The sequence below is a fragment of the Geotrypetes seraphini genome, chromosome 5 (genome assembly GCF_902459505.1).
Source record: "Geotrypetes seraphini chromosome 5, aGeoSer1.1, whole genome shotgun sequence".
NCBI lineage: Eukaryota > Metazoa > Chordata > Amphibia > Gymnophiona > Dermophiidae > Geotrypetes > Geotrypetes seraphini.
The window spans coordinates 15,737,934-15,760,257 of record NC_047088.1 but is presented as its reverse complement, the minus strand read 5'-3'; the positions used below and the strand labels follow the sequence as shown (position 1 = coordinate 15,760,257).

The 22,324-nt window shown below is 42.8% G+C and overlaps 1 protein-coding gene across 2 annotated transcripts in view; it reads right to left on the bottom strand.

Moving 5' to 3' along the window:
- UPRT (uracil phosphoribosyltransferase homolog) overlaps positions 1-17,378 on the bottom strand; it is a 36,065-nt gene extending 18,687 nt beyond the window's left edge. Inside the window, exons 1-3 of one of the 2 annotated variants that reach the window (XM_033945508.1) lie at positions 16,593-17,378; positions 9,002-9,044; positions 4,567-4,636 (exon numbers count right to left, since the gene is read on the bottom strand). In XM_033945508.1, the coding sequence (XP_033801399.1) occupies positions 4,567-4,636; positions 9,002-9,044; positions 16,593-16,813 (334 nt within the window). In that variant the 5' untranslated portion in view covers positions 16,814-17,378. The remainder of the gene's footprint in view (positions 1-4,566; positions 4,637-9,001; positions 9,045-16,592) is intronic. The other variant, XM_033945506.1, reaches the window with a different exon arrangement.
- Positions 17,379-22,324: the final 4,946 nt, after the last annotated feature.

Here is a 22,324-nt window from a genome sequence, read left to right as displayed (position 1 = left end):
GTTGTGTTTGGCCAGGAAACTCCATATCAAATGTGAAGAATGGGCAGGTGCATTATTGTGATGGAGCTGACAATTGCCTGCTGTCCAGCCGTGTCTCCCGCAGAACCTCTTGGTAGTACCCCTTGGTGATTTGACGATCCTGCATCACCAGGGTCCTCACTTGGTCAATGACGATCTCAATTCTGGACATTGAGGGCCTACCAGAACGTGCTTCACTCTCCATTGATGTGCGGCCATCTCTGAAGCAGTTGTACCATTCCTTTATCTATGTGGTGCCCTTGTACAAAATGCAGTAAACTTCTAAAAAAACCTCCATGCCCGTGACCCTGTCTCCCAGGCTTTATCAATAGCTCGCTGACTACCTGTAGCCAAATGTTGTGTCTTCAAGGTCCTGAAACTAGCGTTTAAATCCTTGTACGACATGGTGCCAGGCTACATGACAACCAAGCTTCCTCCGGATGTGCTGAACAGGTCCTTCCACTCCCAGGATGAAATACGTCTCAAAATGCCCCCTGGTCATGCCCTTTAACTGCACTGCCAAATGATGTTCCTACTCCCACTTATACGGTGCCACTGCAATCAACTGCCCCCACAGATCAGATCTCTTGAAAGACTCCTGAACTTTAGGAAAGCAATAAAAACATACCTCTTCTCCTAACTCTCCTGCCTACAGATGGATTACAAAGAAATATATTGGTACTAGATCCTCAGTATAGGATAAAAACTTGTATTAAAAAATCTTGCACTGCAACTATGGCAAATTGTAACCTGTAAACTGTATATTATGGATATTGGTATTAGATCCCTAGTATGTATTTTTTTTTTTTTTTTTTACATTACGTAGGTATTTATTTATTTTTTTTGTTGTTTTAACATTTTTATTGATTTTTTTCATATAACAACAAATGTGTTATAACCTTTCATACAATTATCTTAAAAATACACTTGATATCTCCATAACATACTTATATACAACATATCTTATATTATCCTTATTATAATTTTATACATTATATAAAATATAATGATTTTATCAACTATTATTTAATTATGAATCTCTTTCCCTCCCCTTATTTTGTTAGTTACACATAATATAACAACTATTATGGTAATTTATTTATATTTTATGATAAAGAGAATAAAACCTACCCCTCCCTCCCCTCCTTTAACCATTATCTTATTATGGGAAAAATTATATCAATCATTACAAAAATCTGTTAATGGTCCCCAAATCTTCTTGAACTTATCAATATATCCTTTTTGTGTTGCAAATGTACGCTCCATCTTATATATATGGCAAACTGAATTCCACCAAAAGTTATAATTTAATCTATTACAATTCTTGTATGTATTGAGTTAGGATAAAAACTTGTATTGGAAAAACTTGTACTGTAGCATTTTCAAAGCACTTAGACACACAAAGTACCATAAGATTCTATGGTAATTTGTGTGTCTAAGTGCTTTGAAAATGAGCCCCATGGCAGTTAACTGAATATTGTGTATGTTAACCTGTAACCCATTCTGAGCTCACTGGGAAGAATGGCATAGAAAACAAAATTAAACACATATATAAATGCAGTTGGCTCATCAGTTGCCCTAAATGCAGTTGCCCTAAATGTTGCCTAAATGTTGCCCTAAATCAGTTGCCATCAAATGCAGTTGCCCTAAATGTTCTCAAGTGAATGCCTCCTTGGGCCATATGTTTTGGTCTTGTCCTGGTGTTCTCCAGTTTTGGCATCGTTTGGGATCTTATATTTCAGCTCTTTGGGATCGGCGGTGGTCTCCGACCCCAGAAGCGCTTTTTGGTTTCTATAATGTCGTCTCTCCAAAACCTAAAGGCCTTTCAGCCTTTCTGGCTAGAGCTATATTACTTGGTAAAAAGGCTATACTACTACAGTGACTGGCTAGCGATGCCCCGACTTACAGTCAATGGAAATCATTGATGATCATCCAGGCCTCCTTGGAACGTAGACATTTCCTTGATCTCGAATCGGGACCGGAGCGCAGATTTACTGTGATTTGGGAGCGATTTTGGATGACCCTTACCTCGGTGGCCCGGAATAGACTTTTGAACTCATAATTGATTTATTCTGCACTTTCTTCTCTCCAGGGATTTTCTGTTTGGGTTTTTGTTGGGGGGTGGGGGGTTGGGAGGGGCAATTTGGATATTGTGCAAATATGTCTGTATTTTGCATTGTTTTTACTATGGTTGTTGTTGTTTTCTGTACGTTGAAATTGAATAAACACATTTAAACATAAATGCAGTTGGCACTTTGATGATTGAGCAAGCCATACCTTGTCATTCAATAGAGGAGCCGTTAACTGTAGGGGAGAGGGGGTAGTAGCTCTTTCTGCTTCCAGCGCTTTCCGGCTCTTGTCAGCAAGATCCCCCAACTTCTTTCGGTTTGCCACTGTCAGGGATTGCCAGCTCACCTCCCCTAGCGGTACCAATACAGGGCCCTGGGGAAAGGGAGTATGAGCAGTCATTGGCGGTTGCGGTGCTGACATTTTCTGGTCAGAGCACAGAGCCGTGAAAATGAAAGATGTTGAGTCTGGTGCTTGCTTTTGATGCTAAAGCAATTCCATAGTGGAAAGATGCCTGCTTCAGTTAACGGCTTTCCAAAGAGACTCTGAAGTGAAGGTGTTTCTGTTTGTGGCAAGTTTCTTTTCTATTTTTTTAAGTTTCTGTAAAGAGTTCTTTGTGATAGTAGAAAGGCCAACAAGACAGGTTTCCTATTTTTTTTTTTATATAGAGGAAAAATCCTTTTCTTGATTTGACTAAATTAATTTTTTTAATATTTTTTCCATTTCCTATAACGGGGGTGGGGGAGAGCTAAAAAAAATGACAGTGTTAAGGAGGAGCTACAGATAGCAGCAGTCCTGCACATGCCCAATAAGCCAAAAGCTTACTTTAGCTAGGGAAGTACACCAACACACAGGACCAGTCTAAAGACTTCACCATTGAGTGTGCCTGCATATCCCCTGCTTGTCTCCAAAGAATCATTAGTCCTTTCCAGGTAGTGGAGTAAAACTCTGCGCACATCCAGCCTCTGCAATATCTTATCTTGCTCAGTCAAACCTGTAGGATGAAAAGTGGGTAAACAAACCTCTTGGTTGCTGTGATAAGCTGACACAACCTTCGGTAGGAAATAAGGTACCGTGCGCAGAGAAATCCCAGTCTCTGTGTTCCTGAGGAAGGGCTCTCTGCAGGAAAGAACCTGCAAATCCAAGATACTTCTCATGGAGACTATTGCAACCAGAAAAACTGTTCTCACCATGAGCTCCAGAAGTTAAAAAAAACTGAACAGAGCAGATCAGAACACCACTTCTCAGAAAGAAAAACTGAAGAAAGAGCTATACTCCACTGGTGAAGGAGAAGGAGCTGAAAGATGTGACTAACATCCTTCTGCAATGAAAATCTCAGCACTTAATTATCTTGGATGGAGACTATTGCATAATTCAGTCCGTTCATGCAAGAAATTATCTTACAAGTCTTCCTGACTCCATTTTAAAATCCTTTGTTCAAAATTTTATGATTATCATAGATCCTCAGAGGGCCACCACGCACTCAAATGTGTTTCATAGTGCGGGGCTTTATGCACCCTTTCGTCACTGGACCTGTATTTTACGTTGAGTGTAACATATGTTTTATTATTATGACTAAAGTATAGGTATACTAAAAGTACTTAGCTTTTTGGTTGACGCTAGTCGGGAGGGTAGAAACATAAGTATCCAACATGTTTCGCCCGTCTGTCTCACAGGGCTTTATCAAGGCTCCCTCTCCCTGTCCGTACTAGAAAACTCGGGTATGGATTTCTGCCTGCAGCACCCCTCCATGCCTACTGGGTGGAGTCCCAGTAGGCATGGAGGGGTGCTGCAGGCAGAAATCCATACCCGAGTTTTCTAGTACGGACAGGGAGAGGGAGCCTTGATAAAGCCCTGTGAGACAGACGGGCGAAACATGTTGGATACTTATGTTTCTACCCTCCCGACTAGCGTCAACCAAAAAGCTAAGTACTTTTAGTATACCTATACTTTAGTCATAATAATAAAACATATGTTACACTCAACGTAAAATACAGGTCCAGTGACGAAAGGGTGCATAAAGCCCCGCACTATGAAACACATTTGAGTGCGTGGTGGCCCTCTGAGGATCTATGATAATCATAAAATTTTGAACAAAGGATTTTAAAATGGAGTCAGGCAGACTTGTAAGATAATTTCTTGCATGAACAGACTGAATTAACATCCTTCTGCAAGCATGGATTGTTCACCTAATGTATGTACCTCTGTGTTTATGTAACAGAATTAGCCTATTTTGATATTATTTAGTACTTTTTCAGTCTTCTTGACCTGCTCTTCACAGGTAGCTTATAAGACCATTATCTAGGTCAGTCGCCATCAAATCACTGAAATCAGTCAACAGCAGTAGTATTCCATATTGAGGATCAAGCACTTAATATGAAGAATGAACAGTTCATGTTATTCCCTGGTGACAAAGCTAACCCTGAAGGACTCTCTTCCTCAGTGGGCTACCTCTCTGTGGAAGAAGGCAGGAAAGGTTACCTGTTGGTGTAGTCACAGTACATTCTGTGTATGGCAGCTGGTTCAGTCCCTCTTCCACCACTAGTCTGATCTGCAAGGAATCATGAGCAGCAAAGCAGTGAATTTTTCAGTGCAGGAAAGTTTACTTTTACACTTCTAAAAATGTTCTGATACTTGGTTTAAACCTCAGCCACATTGAGGAGGACTCAGCCAATTCTTATTTGCTACATCGAAGGAGTTATCTTTGATCCCAGGAATATAAATTAACAAGTCTCAGGTTGATTTACCATTCCTGGAATGTAGCATGCTTCTGCGGTCCCTGAAAGTGCATACACTAAATATGTTCATTTCTACAAAAACTGGCAATCACTTACGAGGGGGGGTGTCAGGTCAAAAGCGCGCCGGGACAAAGGCGCGCCGCTCTAAATTACTGTTTTTAGGGGCTCCGACAGGGGGTTTTGTTGGGAAACCCCCCCCCCCAGTTTACTTAATAGACATCGCGCCGGCGTTATGGGGGGTTTGGGGGGTTGTAACCCCCCACATTTTACTGAAAACTTAACTTTTTCCCTGTTTTTAGGAAAAAAGTTCAGTTTACAGTAAAATGTGGAGGGTTACAACCCCCCAAACCCCCCATAACGCCGGCGCGATGTCTATTAAGTAAACTGAGGGGGTTCCCCAACAAAAACCCCTGTCGGAGCCCCTAAAAACTGTAATTTTGTGCGGCACACACCTCCGCGCTGCGCTCAATTGTCGGCACGCGCTTTTGTCTTTCGCGCAGTTGTCTTTGAACCACGAGGGGGTGCTGAAAAGTTCTCAACTCAACCAAGAAGGGAATGATGTGGAGCCATGAAACTTATAAATTATTCCACATATTCACCCCTAGGTTCAACACACTTGACACACTGTGTCTCAAGTTTCTGTAACCCTTTCAAAAAATTACTCTAATGTATGGTCACTGAAATACTGCTCCACTGCTGCAATCACCCCCAAATCACTCAAAAATTGTCACCCTTTCAAACTCGAAAGGGTCCAGAGAAGAGTGACTAAAATGGTTAAGGGGTTGGAGGAGTTGCCGTACAGTGAGGGATTAGGGAAGCTGGGCCTCTTCTCCCTTGAAAAGAGGAGACTGAGAGGGGACATGATCAAAACATTCAAGATAATGAAGGGAATAGACTTAGTAGAGAAAGACAGGTTGTTCACCCTCTCCAAGGTAGAGAGAACTAAAGGGTACTCTCTAAAGTTAAAAGGGGATAGATTCTGTACAAATGTAAGGAAGTTCTTCTTCACCCAGAGGGTGGTAGAGAACTGGAACGCTCTTCCGGAGGCTGTTATAGGGGAAAACACCCTTCAGGGATTCAAGACAAGGTTGGACAAGTTCTTGCTGAACCAGAACGAACGCAGGTAGGGCTGGTCTCAGTTAGGGCGCAGGTCTTTTCTAATTTCTACCAAAATGGTTGCAGGAATTCCATGTTCACCACTACAACTCAATATCCCATAGATAGAATGGGGTAGGTTGTGTGAATAACTTCAAATAAAAAACCCATTCTATCTATGGGATATTGAGTTGTAGTGGTGAACATGGAATTCCTGCAACCATTTTGGTAGAAATTAGAAAATCAAGAGATTTTTGGATGAATAATTGGAGTGTTTTTACTCACTCTGAAGATGAGAAGCGTGTAATCACTACCCTGATGTGTTTTCTCTTTTACGTCATGTAATTTGTGGGGTAGATACAATATAGTTTGTTCTTTATGAGTCTCCTATTTATTTTTCAATACTTTAATTGGTAACACATTTATTATTTTATTTATTTATATAATTTATATTCTGCATATCCTACAATTCTATGCAGTTTACAAATTATTCAGGTACTCAAGCATTTTCCCTAACTCTCCCGGCAGGCTCCCACTCTTATCTAAACACATATATGTAGTAAGCTTCAACCGAACCTGACATGGGCCGTGTTTCGGCAACTGCCTGCATCAGGGATTCACAATCTCCTCCTGAATATGTAGCTATATATATAATCCTTGAAGACAATGTTTACCAATAATTGTAATGTGCTAACACTTCAAAATGTATGTCTTCTGTAGTACAAGTGTGTGTATAGATGAACAATGAACTTGACTTAGACCAGTGTTCTTCAACCTTTTGACACCTATGGACCAGCAGAAATAAAATAATTATTTTACAGACCAGCAGTTGAAGAACACTGGGCTAAGTCGTGGGCCATACCCCGCCCATCTCCACCCAATCTCCACCCCAGACCCCGCCACCATAATAATACTAATTGTAACACCATTTTTTCCATTCATTTTTCATATATACACACAATATAATCTTATTAACAACACATAATGGTTAACCACAAAATTAAACTATGCAAAGCACATTGTATGCTTCTCAACATTCATTCCTACCAGAACACAGATAACCTCTATGCAAATATGGAACCAAAAACTAAAAGTATTAATATATACAAACGAACCCCTAAGATTCAAGACTCTGCATGCAGCACAACCCCAGAGAAATAGAAACAAATGCATTTCTTCCTGAACAGTGCAAAATACAGACAACAGATGTAAATCAGTCACTAAATTCAAAACTAAAATCATTCCCCCTACCTTTGTTGTCTCCCTCTCTCCATGCTGTGCCTTAACTTCTGGCCGTTTTAGGCTTCCCCTCCCCCGGTGTTATCTTCGGGCCGGCTCCCTCTTCCTCACTGTCGTAGTGCACAAAGCCGCGCCAGTGACTCCTTGCGCGTCCTGCACCTGAACCCTTCCCTCTGATGTTGCGACATCAGAGAGAAGGCTTCCGGTTCAGGTGCAGGACGCATGTAGGAGCCACTGCCCGCATCTTTGTGCACTGCAGCACTGAGGACGAGGGAGCCGGTTTGAAGATAACGCCGTATCGATCGCACACTGGACCGGCAGCTGAAGAACACTGTCTCGGACCCGATGCAAGTACCGGTCCGCAGACCGGCGGTTGAAGAACACTGGCTTAGACTACAACACAGCTGAAGTTGTTACATAGGCAAAATGTATATTGGGAAGATCAACAGACCAATCAATACCTGTATGGTTGAATATCTTTTAATAAATATGCCTTTACAAGAAATTGGCCCCACTGGCCCCTCATAGGTGGTGGATCATCATGTACTTGAAGAATTAAAATACAGTGGTGCCTCACACAACGAACTTAATTGGTTCCAGGAGCAAGTTTGTTATGCGAAAAGTTCGTTATGTGAAACGCGTTTTCCCATAACAATACATGTTAAAAAAAATAATTCGTTCTGCAGCATAAAATATGCTAAGATGACATAAAAAAAGATAAATTTTTTGTTATTATGTTTATTTAGATACATCTAAAAACATAATTGTTTTTTAAAACAACACACATTTTTTAAATTTAAAGACAGACTAAGTAGAGTCTAATTTTACAGTGAGAGAGGGCAGAGTCTCAGCGGCAAAAACTGGGACTTAACTGTTCATTTTTTAAATGCCTGCATGGTTGAAAATGTTGTCCATTTCCTTGGGCAGATCATTATGTCTATAATACTAGTTTATACTTATTACAAAATGGTCTAAATGGATAAGCTTTTTTTTTCCTGTTTCTTTCAATATGTAAACAGATTGCCAATGGTGAGAGAGAACAAAGCTGTTATTTTTCTAGCATTGGGGAAGCGGCGAGAGTAGCTCCGCCCCCCGCAACGCATCAGCAGTAGGCGCCGGGCCCCTGCGAGCCGACGGTCCGCCACTGCACAGGGAGCCAGGCGGAGAGAGGGCAGTTAAGCGCAGTGCCTGCGCGGAAGGATGCAGCTCGGGCGACTTCGTTGTAGGAAGCAAGACCTGAAGTTCGTTGTGCGCAGCGTTCGCTGTGCGAGGCGTTCGTTATGCGAGGCACCACTGTACTTGTATTTCATGACCAAGTACAATCCACCCATACTAGCAATATTGCTAAATGACTGGAAAGAAGAGAACAGGAATACATTTATAACTGGCATATTTTCATGCTGGTGGGTTTAAATGTTGACACTGAATGACATCTGTTGTTTTAGAGAAGGAAGAAAGGGTGACAGGGTTGAAGGAAGGATTTGAGTATTAAACGAGGGAAGGCGAGTTATTTATGAAATAAGATCCATGCACACAAATAGGCTGACATCTTCCACATTTTGAGCATAACATGAAAATAAATGTAATAGAACAAACACTATTTATTTAAACTAGTTACTGGATATTCAGCTGATTCAAAAGCTCTCATCCCAGATTGTAGTGATGCAATGGATTATAGGAATTTGTACGCACGTCATCCACCCAAAATAGACAGATAGGTAATTTGGTCTTTATCACTCTACACCACAAGAGCAGCCTGAAAATATTGTTTTACCAACCCCACACCCAGCTGCAGTACAATTCATACAGAATAATGAACATGACACATCGGTCTCTCCACCTACCAAGCGGTCAGCTGAAAATACAAAGTCTCCTCTGCTGGTTGTCCTAAAGAATAAAGAAATAACAACTATAATGACAATTGCAGTGGTAAGCACTCATGTTAGATAAAGGAGAGGGATAGCATAAGCTGCAGTAAAACAAAGTTACTTATCTGTAGCAAATGTTCTCCGATGACAGGAGGACCTGAATCCTCACTGACAGAGACAGATGTGGAAACATTACCCCAGCAACTTTTCTAGAAACACTTGGGCCATCTCACTGGTCCCACCTACCATTGTCAAGCAGGATTTCCTCCGTCTTCAGGGTAGACCCAGGTCTTGGTTAGCGCCAGCAGGTGGAGAGTTCAAGAGATAAATAGGTCATGAATAAAGGTAAGCTTGTTGGAGACTGATTGGGCATTCCACAGGGTGCATGAGAGAGGCAGAGGAAGTGGAATGCCCAATCAGTGACCTATTTATCTCTCGAACTCTCCACCTGCTGGCACTAACCAAGACCTGGGTCTATCCTGAAGACTTCGTTTCAGCTGCCACACTGCGTCATGGAAGCTACTTTTTCTCACATACATCTCACCCAGTTGGTTGTGGAGGTGGTGTTGGACTGTTACTCTCACCACCTTGTAGGTATTAACCCCTTCTACCACCTCAATCTCACTTCTTTCCCTTCTTTGAAATCCACTCCATCCGTCTATTTGCTCCTCTTCCTCTCCAAACAGCAGTCATTTACTAATCTCTGATAAGTCCCCCTCTCCGTTCCTCACTGACTTTGGCTCCTGGCTCTCCTTCTTTCTTAAACCCTCTCAGACTTGGTGACTTCAGCATTCATGCTGATGATCCTCTGATTCCTACACTTCCAGATTTCTCGTTCTAACATCCTCATACAATCTCAAGTTTCAAGTTTATTAGGATTTTATATACCGCCTATCAAGGTTATCTAAGCGGTTTTTACAATCAGGTACTCAAGCATTTTTCCCTCTCTGTCCCGGTGGGCTCACAATCTATCTAACGTACCTGGGGCTATGGAGGATTAAGTGACTTGCCCAGGGTCACAAGGAGCAGCGCGGGGTTTGAACCCACAACCCCAGGGTGCTGAGGCTGTAGATCCAACCACTGCGCCACACACTCCTCCAGCTGTACTCCACTACCCCTACATACCAGAATGGCCACTGCCTTGACCTTGTTTTCTCCTCCAACTGCTCCACCACCAGTTTCTGCATCTCATCTCGTCCCCTCTCTGACCATGATCTGTTAACGTTCACAATTCATCATCTTCCCCCCCCACCCCCCCCGGGACTAGGCCAATCACTACCAATATGTTTAGAAACCTTCCGGCTACTGACCTTAGAGCCCTCTGTACCACTGTATCATCCCTCCCTTCAACTACTATGTTATTCAAGTCTGTTGATGTAGCCGTGTTTTCCTATAACACCATTCTCTCCTCTGCTCTAGATACCCTCATTCCCGCTATCTCATCTCCTGTAAGGTGCACCAAATCCCAGCCCTGGCTGACCTCCAATATGTGCTACCTATGATCCTGTGCCGATCTGCCAAATGTCTTTGGCTTAAATCCTGCATACAGGCTGACTTCATACACTTTCAAATTCCTGCTGACATCCTTCCAGTCTGCCCTCTCACTCGACAATCAAGAATACTGTGCCCATTTAACTAAATCTCTTAGTTCTAAACCTCACCATCTCTTTGCTTCACTAAACTCTCTACTCAAATGACTGAGTTCTTCTAAAACAAGGTTCAGAAAATTCATCTTGGAGTTTTCGAGCAGGTCATCTTCCCCCCACCCCTCCTGCTATCCCCTCTGCCAACTTTCCCTCAACCCCCGATACCGTTTCCTCCTTTTCTGAAATCACTGAAGAGGAAACTGCACTTCTCTCCTCCTCCAAACCCACTACCCGCTCCTCTAATCCAATTCCTACCAATCTACTCAGCACAATCTCTCCCGCTACCATCCTTCCTATCTGTCACATCTTCAACCTACCAGTGCCACTGTTCCCGATATTTTCAAACATGACATAGTTACACCTCTCCTTAAAAAGCACTCACTAGACTCCACATACCCTTCCTCCCCTTCTGATCCAAGCTACTTGAATGTGCTATTCACCACCGTAGCCTGGACTTCCTTTCATCTCAAGCATTCACCTGTTAGTGGTCTAAGAGGTGGTGTTTTTACGTACTGATACTAGCATTTTATAGATGCTGTTCCATCTAGTTGGAATAACCTGTTTAAGGGTAGTCTCAATCTTATTAGAGAATGACACGGGGGACAAACCCCACAGGCTTTGTCCCCATCCCCGTGTCATTCTCTAATAGTAAAAAGCCATTTTTTTCTAAATTTTCTAAAAGGTAAATATACTCCTTGGCATTTCTAATTTCAGCTGGAAGAGTATTTCATATAGATCAGTGGTCTCAAACCCGTGGCCAGGGGGCCACATGCGGCCCGCCAGGTACTATTTTCAGGCCCTCGGTATGTTTATCATAATCACAAAAGTAAAATAAAACAGTTTCTTGATCATATGTCTCTTTAGCTATAAATTTCAATATTATTATTAAGACTTAGCTAAAAGGAAAGATTTATAAACTATAAAGATAGTTTTACCTCATACAAAATTGTCATTTCTTTAATAAGACATTAACTATTTTTTTCTGAGGCCCTGCAAGTACCTACAAATCCAAAATGTGGCCCTGCAAAGGGTAAGAGTTTGAGACCACTGATATAGATGAAACAGCTACAGAAAATTAAGAAAGTTCACTGAACTATACACTTTAGAACACAAGTTTTGTGTTGAAGAGGTATAAGCAAGTTTTCATTTAAATCCAATGCTATGAATACAATATGTAAAGTGCTTATATTTAATGTAGAAAGGGTAAATCACAATCCATTCCCTTTCCCTAAAGATCTTGCTGTTAGTTTAACCCTTTCAGGACCAAGGGACATATTTGTCCCATAACTTTAAAATCCTATAAATTTTGATTGGGATAGTCTACAGTTCTAAATTTGATATGTACGGATTCCATAGGATACTACCTTTATGTAAACAAACTGGTTCCGACATTCATTCATTAGCGTCGTTGCCAGATTGACGAGAAGATTCACTTGCCACACTGTCCATAAGCCAGAAGTTTGATTTTTTTTTTAAAAAAAATAATGATATTTCACAAAAAAAAATCTATTTTTTGGCATCTGCAAGCCCTTTTTACCATAAAAATGTCGTCAAAACAACAAAAATTGGCCTACGATCCTTATGGTCCTGAAAGGGTTAAGAGACAATACCAGTGTACTTGCACATAAAATGAACCAATGCTGCTGCAACCAAACTCCCAACCATCTTAAAACATGCAATTCTTCTCTTGTAGACTTATGTCAAGGCATGAAAAGCTGTACAAGGGTAAATCAAAAAGTAAAGGCAAAATACAACTTTAATAAAAGTAATTGTGAGCAATTGAACATATCACATTTCCACATGACACATTTGTTGTATCGTTCAACTAGCTTCTGCATTAATGCAGAGAAGAAGTTTTTTGGGCTGCTCCTGAAGCCAGGTGAGCACTGCTTCCTAAACGTCATCATGCTTTGTTTTCTGCTCTCCAGGTCACAGTGATGCACCTATATCTTGTTGCCGGTGATAATTCTCTCCAGAATATTCGGATCTTCTTCATACCGCCTCAGGAACTGGTCACAGCCTCCACACGCTGTTGCTTGTGCAGATCGGTAAGCTGTTTGGGAACCCATCGTGCACAGACTTCCCTGTATCCCAAGTCATCATGCATTATGGCAAATGCAGATTCATAGCTGATGTCCAAATCTGCAGCCAACTGAGACACTGTTATCCGTCGGTCTTCTCTAATCAAGACATCCCCGCCTGTCAATGTGCTCTTCTGTGTTAAATGGTGATGGGTGACCAGAACGATCTTCATCAGTTACACCTGTTCTTCCCACTTTAAACCTTTTTACCCACTCATAAACCTTTAGCTGATTCATGGTACTATGTCCATACTGAATCAATATCCGACGGCGAATTTCCATAGATTTCACTCCCTCTGTCCAAAGTAAGAGCAGTACTGCACATTGTTCTTCGAGGTGACCTGTCAAAAGCGCGCTGGACTTTGGCGTACTGACAATCCCGCAGCAACATTTATGCACTGCTGCTTCCACCGCTTTTAAGGCTTTCCATTAGCGCTGTGAGGGTGGGGGTGTGGGGAACCCCTCCAATACATTTACAAGTCCTTGCGCTCCCCCACACACACACTGAAAACTCCCGAACAGTGAAAACAGAAAGGAAAATGGGAATTTTCAGTGTACTTGGAGGGGTTCCCCCCAAACCTCCCCCCAATGGGAGCGTGAGGACTTGTAAATGTAGTGGGGGGTTCCTCCACATGCACACTCTCACAGTGCTAATGAAAAGCCTTAAAAGTTGCGGAAACGGCGGCACGCATATGTCCTGCGCGCAAAGGTCGCCGCAGGATTGCCAGTGCACCAAAGTCCAGCGTGCTTTTGACAGTGTACCGTTCTTCAATGGTGCAATCTTGCAATGGAGTATCCATGTTTCTGACTCTCTGGCTGACACATGACCAAAGGCCAAGCGCTGTAATGTGCGTGGATGAACAATCCAACAGGCAATGTAAGAGTACATATGTTCCATTTTGCTAGCTCTGTTCCAGTATGACATAGTTTAACAATTACATCAAAAACCTACTCTGACAGACACTGGGGAGTTTAGTGCTTTTGGTTTGATTTTGTCTCTACAGCTAGCAATACCTTAGGTTTTTTTTCTCCCTCAGGTGGAGTTTTTTCCTGGGTATGTGGTGACTGTAAGAGGAGCCGATGATTATAGCAGGTCAGCTGTATAGCTGAATACAGAGGCTCTGGCGTTCCTGGCCGGGCCTGTAGCTCTGAGGCTCATTTTGGATAAAAGGATTGTTTAACTTAGGTGAAGCATACTCTCCCGAGTGTCTAAGTTATTTTGTCAGAGTAGGTTTTTGATGTAATTTATTTATCTGATATAAAGTTACCTTGTGTGCTGTGCAAGTGAATTGAAGAAGTTTAACAATTGCCTTTGAATTTTTGATTTACCCTTGTATGTCATCGGCATACAAAAATGTTTTAAAAACCAAAGGATCACATCAATTGGTCTGAGGCTATGACAAAGACCACTGACCGTTTTAGTAGTTGCCCTTTGAACCAACTATATAATTTTGTAGGTATGCTCACCAGAACTGCACCCACTACTCCAAATGAATTCTCACTATACATTTATACAGATGTACTATCACCTTCTCTTTCTTGCTGGCAATTCTTTTCTTTGTACACTCAAGCATTCTTTTGGCTTTTAAGGCCACCTTCTACCTGTTGGTCATCTTAAGACCATCAGATACAATCACCCTCAGGTCCCATTCATCTTTTGGGCGCAGAAGCACGTCAACCTTTATACTGTACCGCTCTCTTGGGTTTTTGCAAAGTTCTGAAATACATGATTTGCATTTTTTTTGACCTTTCCTACTTGCCAAATTTTAGACTATTCTTCAAGTTTTGCTAGATCTCTCCTCATCTTATCCTAACATTACAGTCTAGCTCTTGTATGCAGCTCAGAAATTCAATAATGCTTCCCCTTAACTGTTCTCTTCAGGATTAAATTCAAAATCTTAATATTACCACATTATATCCTGAGTCTAGGTCTTCCTATGTAATGTACCTTTCAGATCTGCTTGCTCCACATACTCCCACTCTACAAATTTGCCATCTATTGCCAATTCAATGTGGATTGGAATCCACATGCTACAGTGCATTTAGCTATCTGGCACTGGCTGGCAGGCTAGAGCCAATGACCCTAGATCTCCTACATGTAGTTCAAACTTGGGGTAAAATCATGGGCTATTAGGCAATTGGGACTATTGGGGCATCTTGGCATAATTTTATAAAATAATTTTCATGCCTAGTGGTTTTATTCAAGGGAAAGGCTGTTGATAAAACTAGGCAGTCATTTAAGCGCACGCATGTGTGTGTGTACATATTTCATAAGATGTGTACCATTATCTAGGTACACAGGAGGCGGAGTTGAGATGCATGTGTATTTTTGGTAAACTAGGGCCTAGATTCACTAAAACTCACCGATCTGGGCGATCCGTGGGCGAGTCTTACCGGGCGACTGATTCACTAGAGTCCTCATGCAAATGAAGTGATCGGACACACGCCCCTTAACGACCCCCACGGATCGCTGCAGAGCGACCCCGACACATGCACAGACCATCCTCTTTGCCTGTAGATGTGATCCGCGCATGCGCTTGCTCTCCGCACAAACTTGAAGGGCAAAACGAAAGGGGGAGTGGTGGCTGCACTCGCTGGCCAGACGAGTGGACTTCAGGAATCATTTCAATAGAACTGAACACGCTTTGCAGCCAGACTGGAGCAACACGGAAAGAACACGCAGATTCAAACCACGGGTTCACAGAGAGCAGTGAGATCTTAGGGATTTCAACAGTGTGGCAGAGAGCAGGACAGTCGGCAAGGACGTGAGCGGCTGGCCCTCAGCAGTCGCTTCATTTTGGATCGGCAAGCCCAATCGGTGTTCCATTTTCTGTTTAGGAAAATTGCTGCCTTCCTACTTATGCATTTTAAGTCACTACTGTGATGACCACTTGTTATTATTTATATTGATCCAGCCTCATGAATAAACAATAGCATCCCCTTCAATATACACAGTCTGGATATTATTTGAAGAATGTAATCTTATGTTGGTGTACAAGACGCCTCAGCCCCACCATTCCACCGCAAAAATAATCTTTTCCTCACTAAATTTCTGGAGTCGGATGACGGCGGCGACCTCGGGAGACCCTTGAGAAAGCACGATTCACGTGCGAAACATGTCGGGTCTGGCTCCCCTGGTTGGCTGAGATAAGTACCATTTGCACTTTTGATTATTATCTACTAATATAGCAAAAAGCTGAGGCACTGCAGGAAAGCAAAAAAAAAGGCTAAAGCAAACTCATGTTAGTAACAACACTATAGTATGAAAAGACAGCCAATGATGAAGCACCACACTATGCTTCCTGCTAGATAAATATTATTTTTGCGGTGGAGTGGTGGGGCTGAGGCGTCTTGTACACCAACATAAGATTACATTCTTCAAATAATATCCAGACTGTGTATATTGAAGGGGTTCCTACTTATGCATGGCATTTCCCCTCATTTGCATGTGTGGGTCGGAGAAGGCTCGCAAACTGGTCGGGACACAATCGGTGAGCTTAGTGAATTTAGCCCTAGGTCAGGGGTGTCAAAGTCCCTCCTCGAGGGCCGCAATCCAGTCGGATTTTCAGGATTTCCCCAATGAATATGCATGAGATCTATTTGCATGCACTGCTTTCATTGGATGCTAATAGATCTCATGCATATTCATTGGGGGAATCTTGAACACCCGACTGGATTGCCCCTGCCTTAGGTGGCCAAATCTTGGGCAAACTAGGCGGTCTCCTGGAGCAGCAGCTCCAGAGTCACTGCAGTCCCTTTTCAGCCAGCTCAGGGCCAGTTTAGGATCCAGGGCGAGCAAGCACGGCACAGGCCTCATCTCCCCCCCCCCCCCCAAATCACCTGTCCCTGATGATGGTCTGTAGCTCTCGGATCTGGTCGTTGATGGGCAGGAGCCGGAGTCGAGCCCCCACTTGCTGCTGCAGCGCTTCCACGTCTTCCTGGCTGTCGCTGTCCGGGGACTCGGGCTCAGCTTCGAGCTCCGAGAAGCGAAGCGACCTGGGGAGGCTGGCGGCGGCCTGGTCCGGGGCGCTGGGCTGGTTCTGGCAAGGCATGGCGGCCATCCAGCGGGAAGCGGCGCCAGGATGTGCCGTCACGCTCCCGCCCCCCCCTTCCCGGCCGCGTCACGGCTCCTCCGCCTGCCGGGGTCTGGGCAGGTGCCCGGAGGCCGGGCCTCGGCTCACCGGAGGACCCAGGCCGCGCGCGGGGAGACGCCCGAGGCCTGCACCGGAGCCCGCCGCGGGCCTGGGGAGGCGCCGGGGCCCCGCCGAGAAACCGGGGAGGCGCCGGGGCCCTGCCGGGGGGCCCGGTAGCCTCCTGAAGCCTACCGGGCGACGGGGCCACCCTTGGGGGCCGGGGAATTGCCTGAGCCCCGCCAGGGATGCGAGTGGGACCCGGCCGAAGCCACAATGGCGCGCGCCGGCGGTTGAGCTCTGGAACGGCGGCGGTTACTCTGCCCCCTCCCCCTCCAGTTTACTTCGTTTTTGGATGGGGGCTGTATAGGATTTCTTTCTTTCTTTATTTTTATTAATTAAAATTGAGTTTAAATTTTGGGCACAACCGTTTTGTTCACCACAGTAAAGGTCAGAGGTCGACGCTCGGTGTTTTGGCGCTAAAGCCACCAGCGCAGAAACCTAGTCGAACAATGCGGAGCCCAACGGCACGCGGGAGTCGTAAGGTTCTGTCAGTCACAGACCACTGTGGAAGGTCATTCTGCAAATGGACAAATGTCTAGTAGCAATCAGATAGGTAGCTTATCGCTGTAATCATTCAGGAGCCCAACATATTACAACAAAATACCTCTATCAGGAAACTCTAATATTTCAAAGAGTGGAAGAGACCCAGCAATGAAGAAAGAATGATTTTGCCATCATAATCATATCGCCTGATATAGGCATTTCGCTGAAACATAACCCCTCTTTTACAAAACCGTAGCGCAGTTTTCAGCGCCGGTCGTGGTGGTAACAGCTCCGACGCTCATAGAATTCCTGGGAGTGTCGGAGCAGTTATTGCTCGGCCAGTGCTAAAAAAACTCATTACGGTTTTGTAAAAGGGGGGATAGTATGTTAATGAATGTAATATAACTCCAAATCGGTGATACCAATGTGCTGAACTTGTTTTTCCCATGTTTTAAATTTTTGTTACTTATTGTTATTTGAACTTTGGTGCTGGAGAAGGATTTTAGGCGTGCTGTGGACCACTAGAAGAACTAACAAATCGATTTTGGAAGAGATCAAAGTGGCTATGTCACTCAAAGCCCAGATGATGAAGTTACAACTGTCTTATTTTGGTCACACTATCAAAAGAGAGATCACTGGAGAAGGACATCATGTTTGGGAAGATCGAAGGAACCAGGCGAAGAGGGCAACCTGCAATCATGACTGGACACATTGAAAACAATCATGGAGATGATGCTGGACGACCTTTCCAGACTAGCACAAAACCGATTTATTTTTAGATCTGCAATTCATCAAGTCGCTAGGACGAGTTGATAGCACCCAACAACAACATTGTTAAAATTAATTTGTCTGATTTATACTTGCCTTCTGCTGTTGTTTGGTAGCTTTATTTATACCAAAGGCTTTTGCCTCTTTCTGATTTGTTGATTGATCAGTCCTTGGCTGCTGATGAGCCATGACTGAACCAGCAAACACAAGGCTTGTAAGCCAGACAATATGAAACTAAGACAGTTGTTGCCACAACTATACAGAACCCATATAATAAAAGTCATTCTTTTTTTTATCATTCCAAGACCAGTCTAGGTGGATGGGTTATGTCCCCCTTGCCAGCAGATGGAGACAAAAGAAAACTGCTTGCCTTCTATATATAGTAATGCAAGCCCATGAACCAGTGGTGGCCCCTGTTCACCTCCCACACACTCTGCCCCTGTGTAGCTATCACTCATCCCCCGACACCTTTTAAACCCCAACCTATTACCCACTTCAAGACAGGTGCAATGCCTTTCAAAATGGCAGCTTGACTTCTAGTAGTGGCACCAATAGACTTGCTAGGGTTTGCTAGTGGAACACTATAACATCAAAAATGGTCAAAACCTCTGAGAATGACTATTCAAAATCCAAAACCAGTTTTCTGAAATACAACTTAAAAGTTATGTCTGAATGTGTTGAGAGGAAAAGGTCTCAGAAATCCTGCTCTGTTCAATGAATAAACATTGGATTTGACAAATGCAGGTTGGATTTTCTTTCATTGACCAAAAACCTCTCACTCATTAATTGTTTGAATTATGTACTTGACATGTACTTAAAACAATGACAACTAAAGTGCACTTATCTTAAAACTTGTGCTTGAGTGCCTTTATGCGATATGCAGTATGTTTAACAATAATCGCCCAACGGGGCCCGTTTCGCCAATCAATAATGGCTTCCTCGGGGGTCTTTGATGGAAACTGAAACATGAAATTGCAAATACTGTAGTAATTCTTATAACTTTTAAATTGTAAAACAATTTTAAACCAAGTAGTATTTACTGTTAACAGCTATAACGTTAACTTCCACAAAATGGTGCCAGTAAATTGAGAACGCCAGACAAGCGCATTAAATGTAATGACAACTAAGTTGATTGCAAATTCAATTGGATGAAACTCACTGACTATACCAACCCATTCCACCAACCAGAACGCTGATGTCAAAAATAAATAATGAATGAAAAACAGGAAGTGTGAAAGTGGCCATTCAGATGGTCAAAAACATCTTTATCAAAAAAATGAGTTCCATCCAATGTTGACATTCAATCCATTGGGTGTCAATGAATGCAGTTTAAAGATCCATCTTGTCTCACGCTGTAACCAGTCTTTTTTTGACGGTCGCCTCCTCGTATGTTCTTAGGTTCTTTATCAATGCAAAAACATTTGAGTTGGCTGAACTGATGATTCATTTGTTTGCAGTGTGCAACTAACGAGGCTGTGACAATACCATGTTTTAAACTAGATTTATGTTCGCTCATTCTAATACGGAAAGCCCTAATCGACTTCCCAACATAAATTTTGGAACAGGGACATGAAATGACATAAATGATGTAATTAGAGTCACAAGTTAAAAATTGTTTAATCTCATAAACTTTATCATCGATGGGATTTCTAAATTTGTTGCCCTGTACAGTTAAATTACAAATGTTGCATTTGCCATATCTGAAAAAGAAACAGACGGCAAGATATTGTGCTGGTCTATGCCCTTCAAGGTACACACTGCCGGGCTTAAGATGTCCTTTAAATTTTTTTCTCTTGTGAAGGCCAAACGTAAAAAAGTATCTTGAAATAACGGATTGATCTGAAGGATCTTCTAATTTTTCTTCACTATAAAAGCTGGAACCTGTGCATTTGCAATATATCGCATTACAAAAGTGAAGACATTGTCATCAACTTCATTCTTTTTGGTGTCTCCATAAATTAACAAATCTCGATTCAGATACCTGGCATGTTTAAAAGCCTGTCGAATGACTTAATCTGGATAACCCCAATGTTTCAGTTTCTGTGAGAACACCTTTGCTTGAGTTTTAAACATCTTTAATGTGGAACAATTTCTCCTTAATTGCAAAAATTGTGAAAATGGGAGACTATCCCTTAATTTAACAGGGTGGCAACTTTTATAATTCAAAAATGTGTTTCGATCTGTAGATTTTATATATGTATCGGTCTCAAAATGATCAACTGTTTGTATGATGTTTAAGTCTAAAAAAGACAGACAGACACATCTATTCTAGCACCCGTTAATGTAACGGGCTTAAAGACTAGCATGTAAATATGACTAAACAAGCACATCTTGAGCATTTTCTGGAATTTTTCATAATCTGACACTAATATCAATTCCTTGAGCATAAGATTCCATATCTGTGGGTCACAATTTTGTATCATAGTTCCTCAAATCCTCCCCTGCCCTTGACAGATGGATTACAAAGAAATGTACAGTGGTGCCTCGCATAACGAACGCCTCGCACAACGAATGCTGCACACAACGAACTTCATGTCTTGATTCACACAACGAACTTCATTTCACACAACGAACTTCACACAACGAACTTCGTTTCACACAACGAAGTCGCCCAAGCTGCCGATGTATTGCATCCTTCCGCGCAGGCACTGCAGGCAGTCGTTAGTCACTGCGCTTAACTGCCCTCTCTCACTGTATACAGTCGTCCTTTTAAGATAAACTCAATATTTTTTATATATCATGGCTTCTAAAAAAAGCAGGAAGGTGATTTCTGTTGAAATGAAACGGGAAATAATTAGAAGGAGTGAATGTGGGGTAAAACAGTGTGACCTCGTCAAAGAGTTTGGCCTCAGCAAGACCACCATTTTCTCCATTTTGACAAATTTATCTTTTTTTATGTCATCTTAGCATATTTTATGCTGCAGAACGAATTATTTTTTTAAACATGTATTGTTATGGGAAAACGCGTTTCACATAACGAACTTTTCGCATAACAAACTTGCTCCTGGAACGAATTAAGTTCGTTGTGTGAGGCACCACTGTATATTGGTACCAGAACCCAGTATATGTTACGTAAAGGAAACTTGTATTGTAAAATCTTGCACCATACCAGTGGTGAAGTAAGGGTGAGTAGCACCTGTCCCCCTTGCCGCATGCATGCATGCCCCCTTCCCTTTCTCTATACCTTTTTAACGTCTGGTGTTTTAGTGTCGGCGCGCCCTTTGATGTCACTTCCTAGGTGCGGGTCCTGGAAGTGACAGCAGAGAGCGCCGATGCCAATGCGGGCAGCAACCTCACATCAGGGAAGTATAAAAGGTATGGGGGACGGCAAGGGGCAAGCAAGGAGAGGTGCCATGTCTGGGGCGGATCGCCACTTCCCCCCCCCCTCACATCCCCTTTACTACACTGCACTGTGCTATGGCAAATCTAACCTGTAAACTACTGTGTGTCAAGTTAGGATAAAACTTGTACAGGAAAACTTGCACTGTAAGGATAACTATGGCAAAATGTAACCGGTAAACTGTACATTAGTATTAGATCCCTAGTATGTGTCAAGTTAGGATAAAAACTTGTATCGTAAACTTGTACTGAAATTATGGCAAATCTAGTACAGATACACAGCCTGTTAACTATACTATGTATATTTAACCTGTAACAGATCCTGAGCTTTTGGGGGACAAGATAGAAAACGAATTAAAGAAGTAAATAAATCATGACTAGTCAAAAATATTAAGCTGCAGGAGCAGCCAAAAGGTCAGATGAGGAGGACTTACCGTATATACTTGAATCTAGGATGAGATTTTTGGGCCAAAATAAATGGGGGTCTCATCCTATATTCGGGTCATCAACCTACCCCCTCCCCTCCTCCCTGACTTGATGCAGGCCTCTGATAGGCCAGGACAGGAGAGATCCCTCCCGTCGCCATGCCAATACAAATCATTTTTTTTACCACCTCACCCCGTGTACCTTTTGTGTTATCCCTGGTGGTCCAATGGTGTATGGGCAGGACCGCGCTCCTGCCCTGCGCACCTCCTTTGGGGCTTGCAACGCACAGATATGCAGGAGCGAGCTTCTCGAGTTCCTGCTCAGCTCTGCGTCACTAGCTGAATGACTACCGCCAAGTTTCGC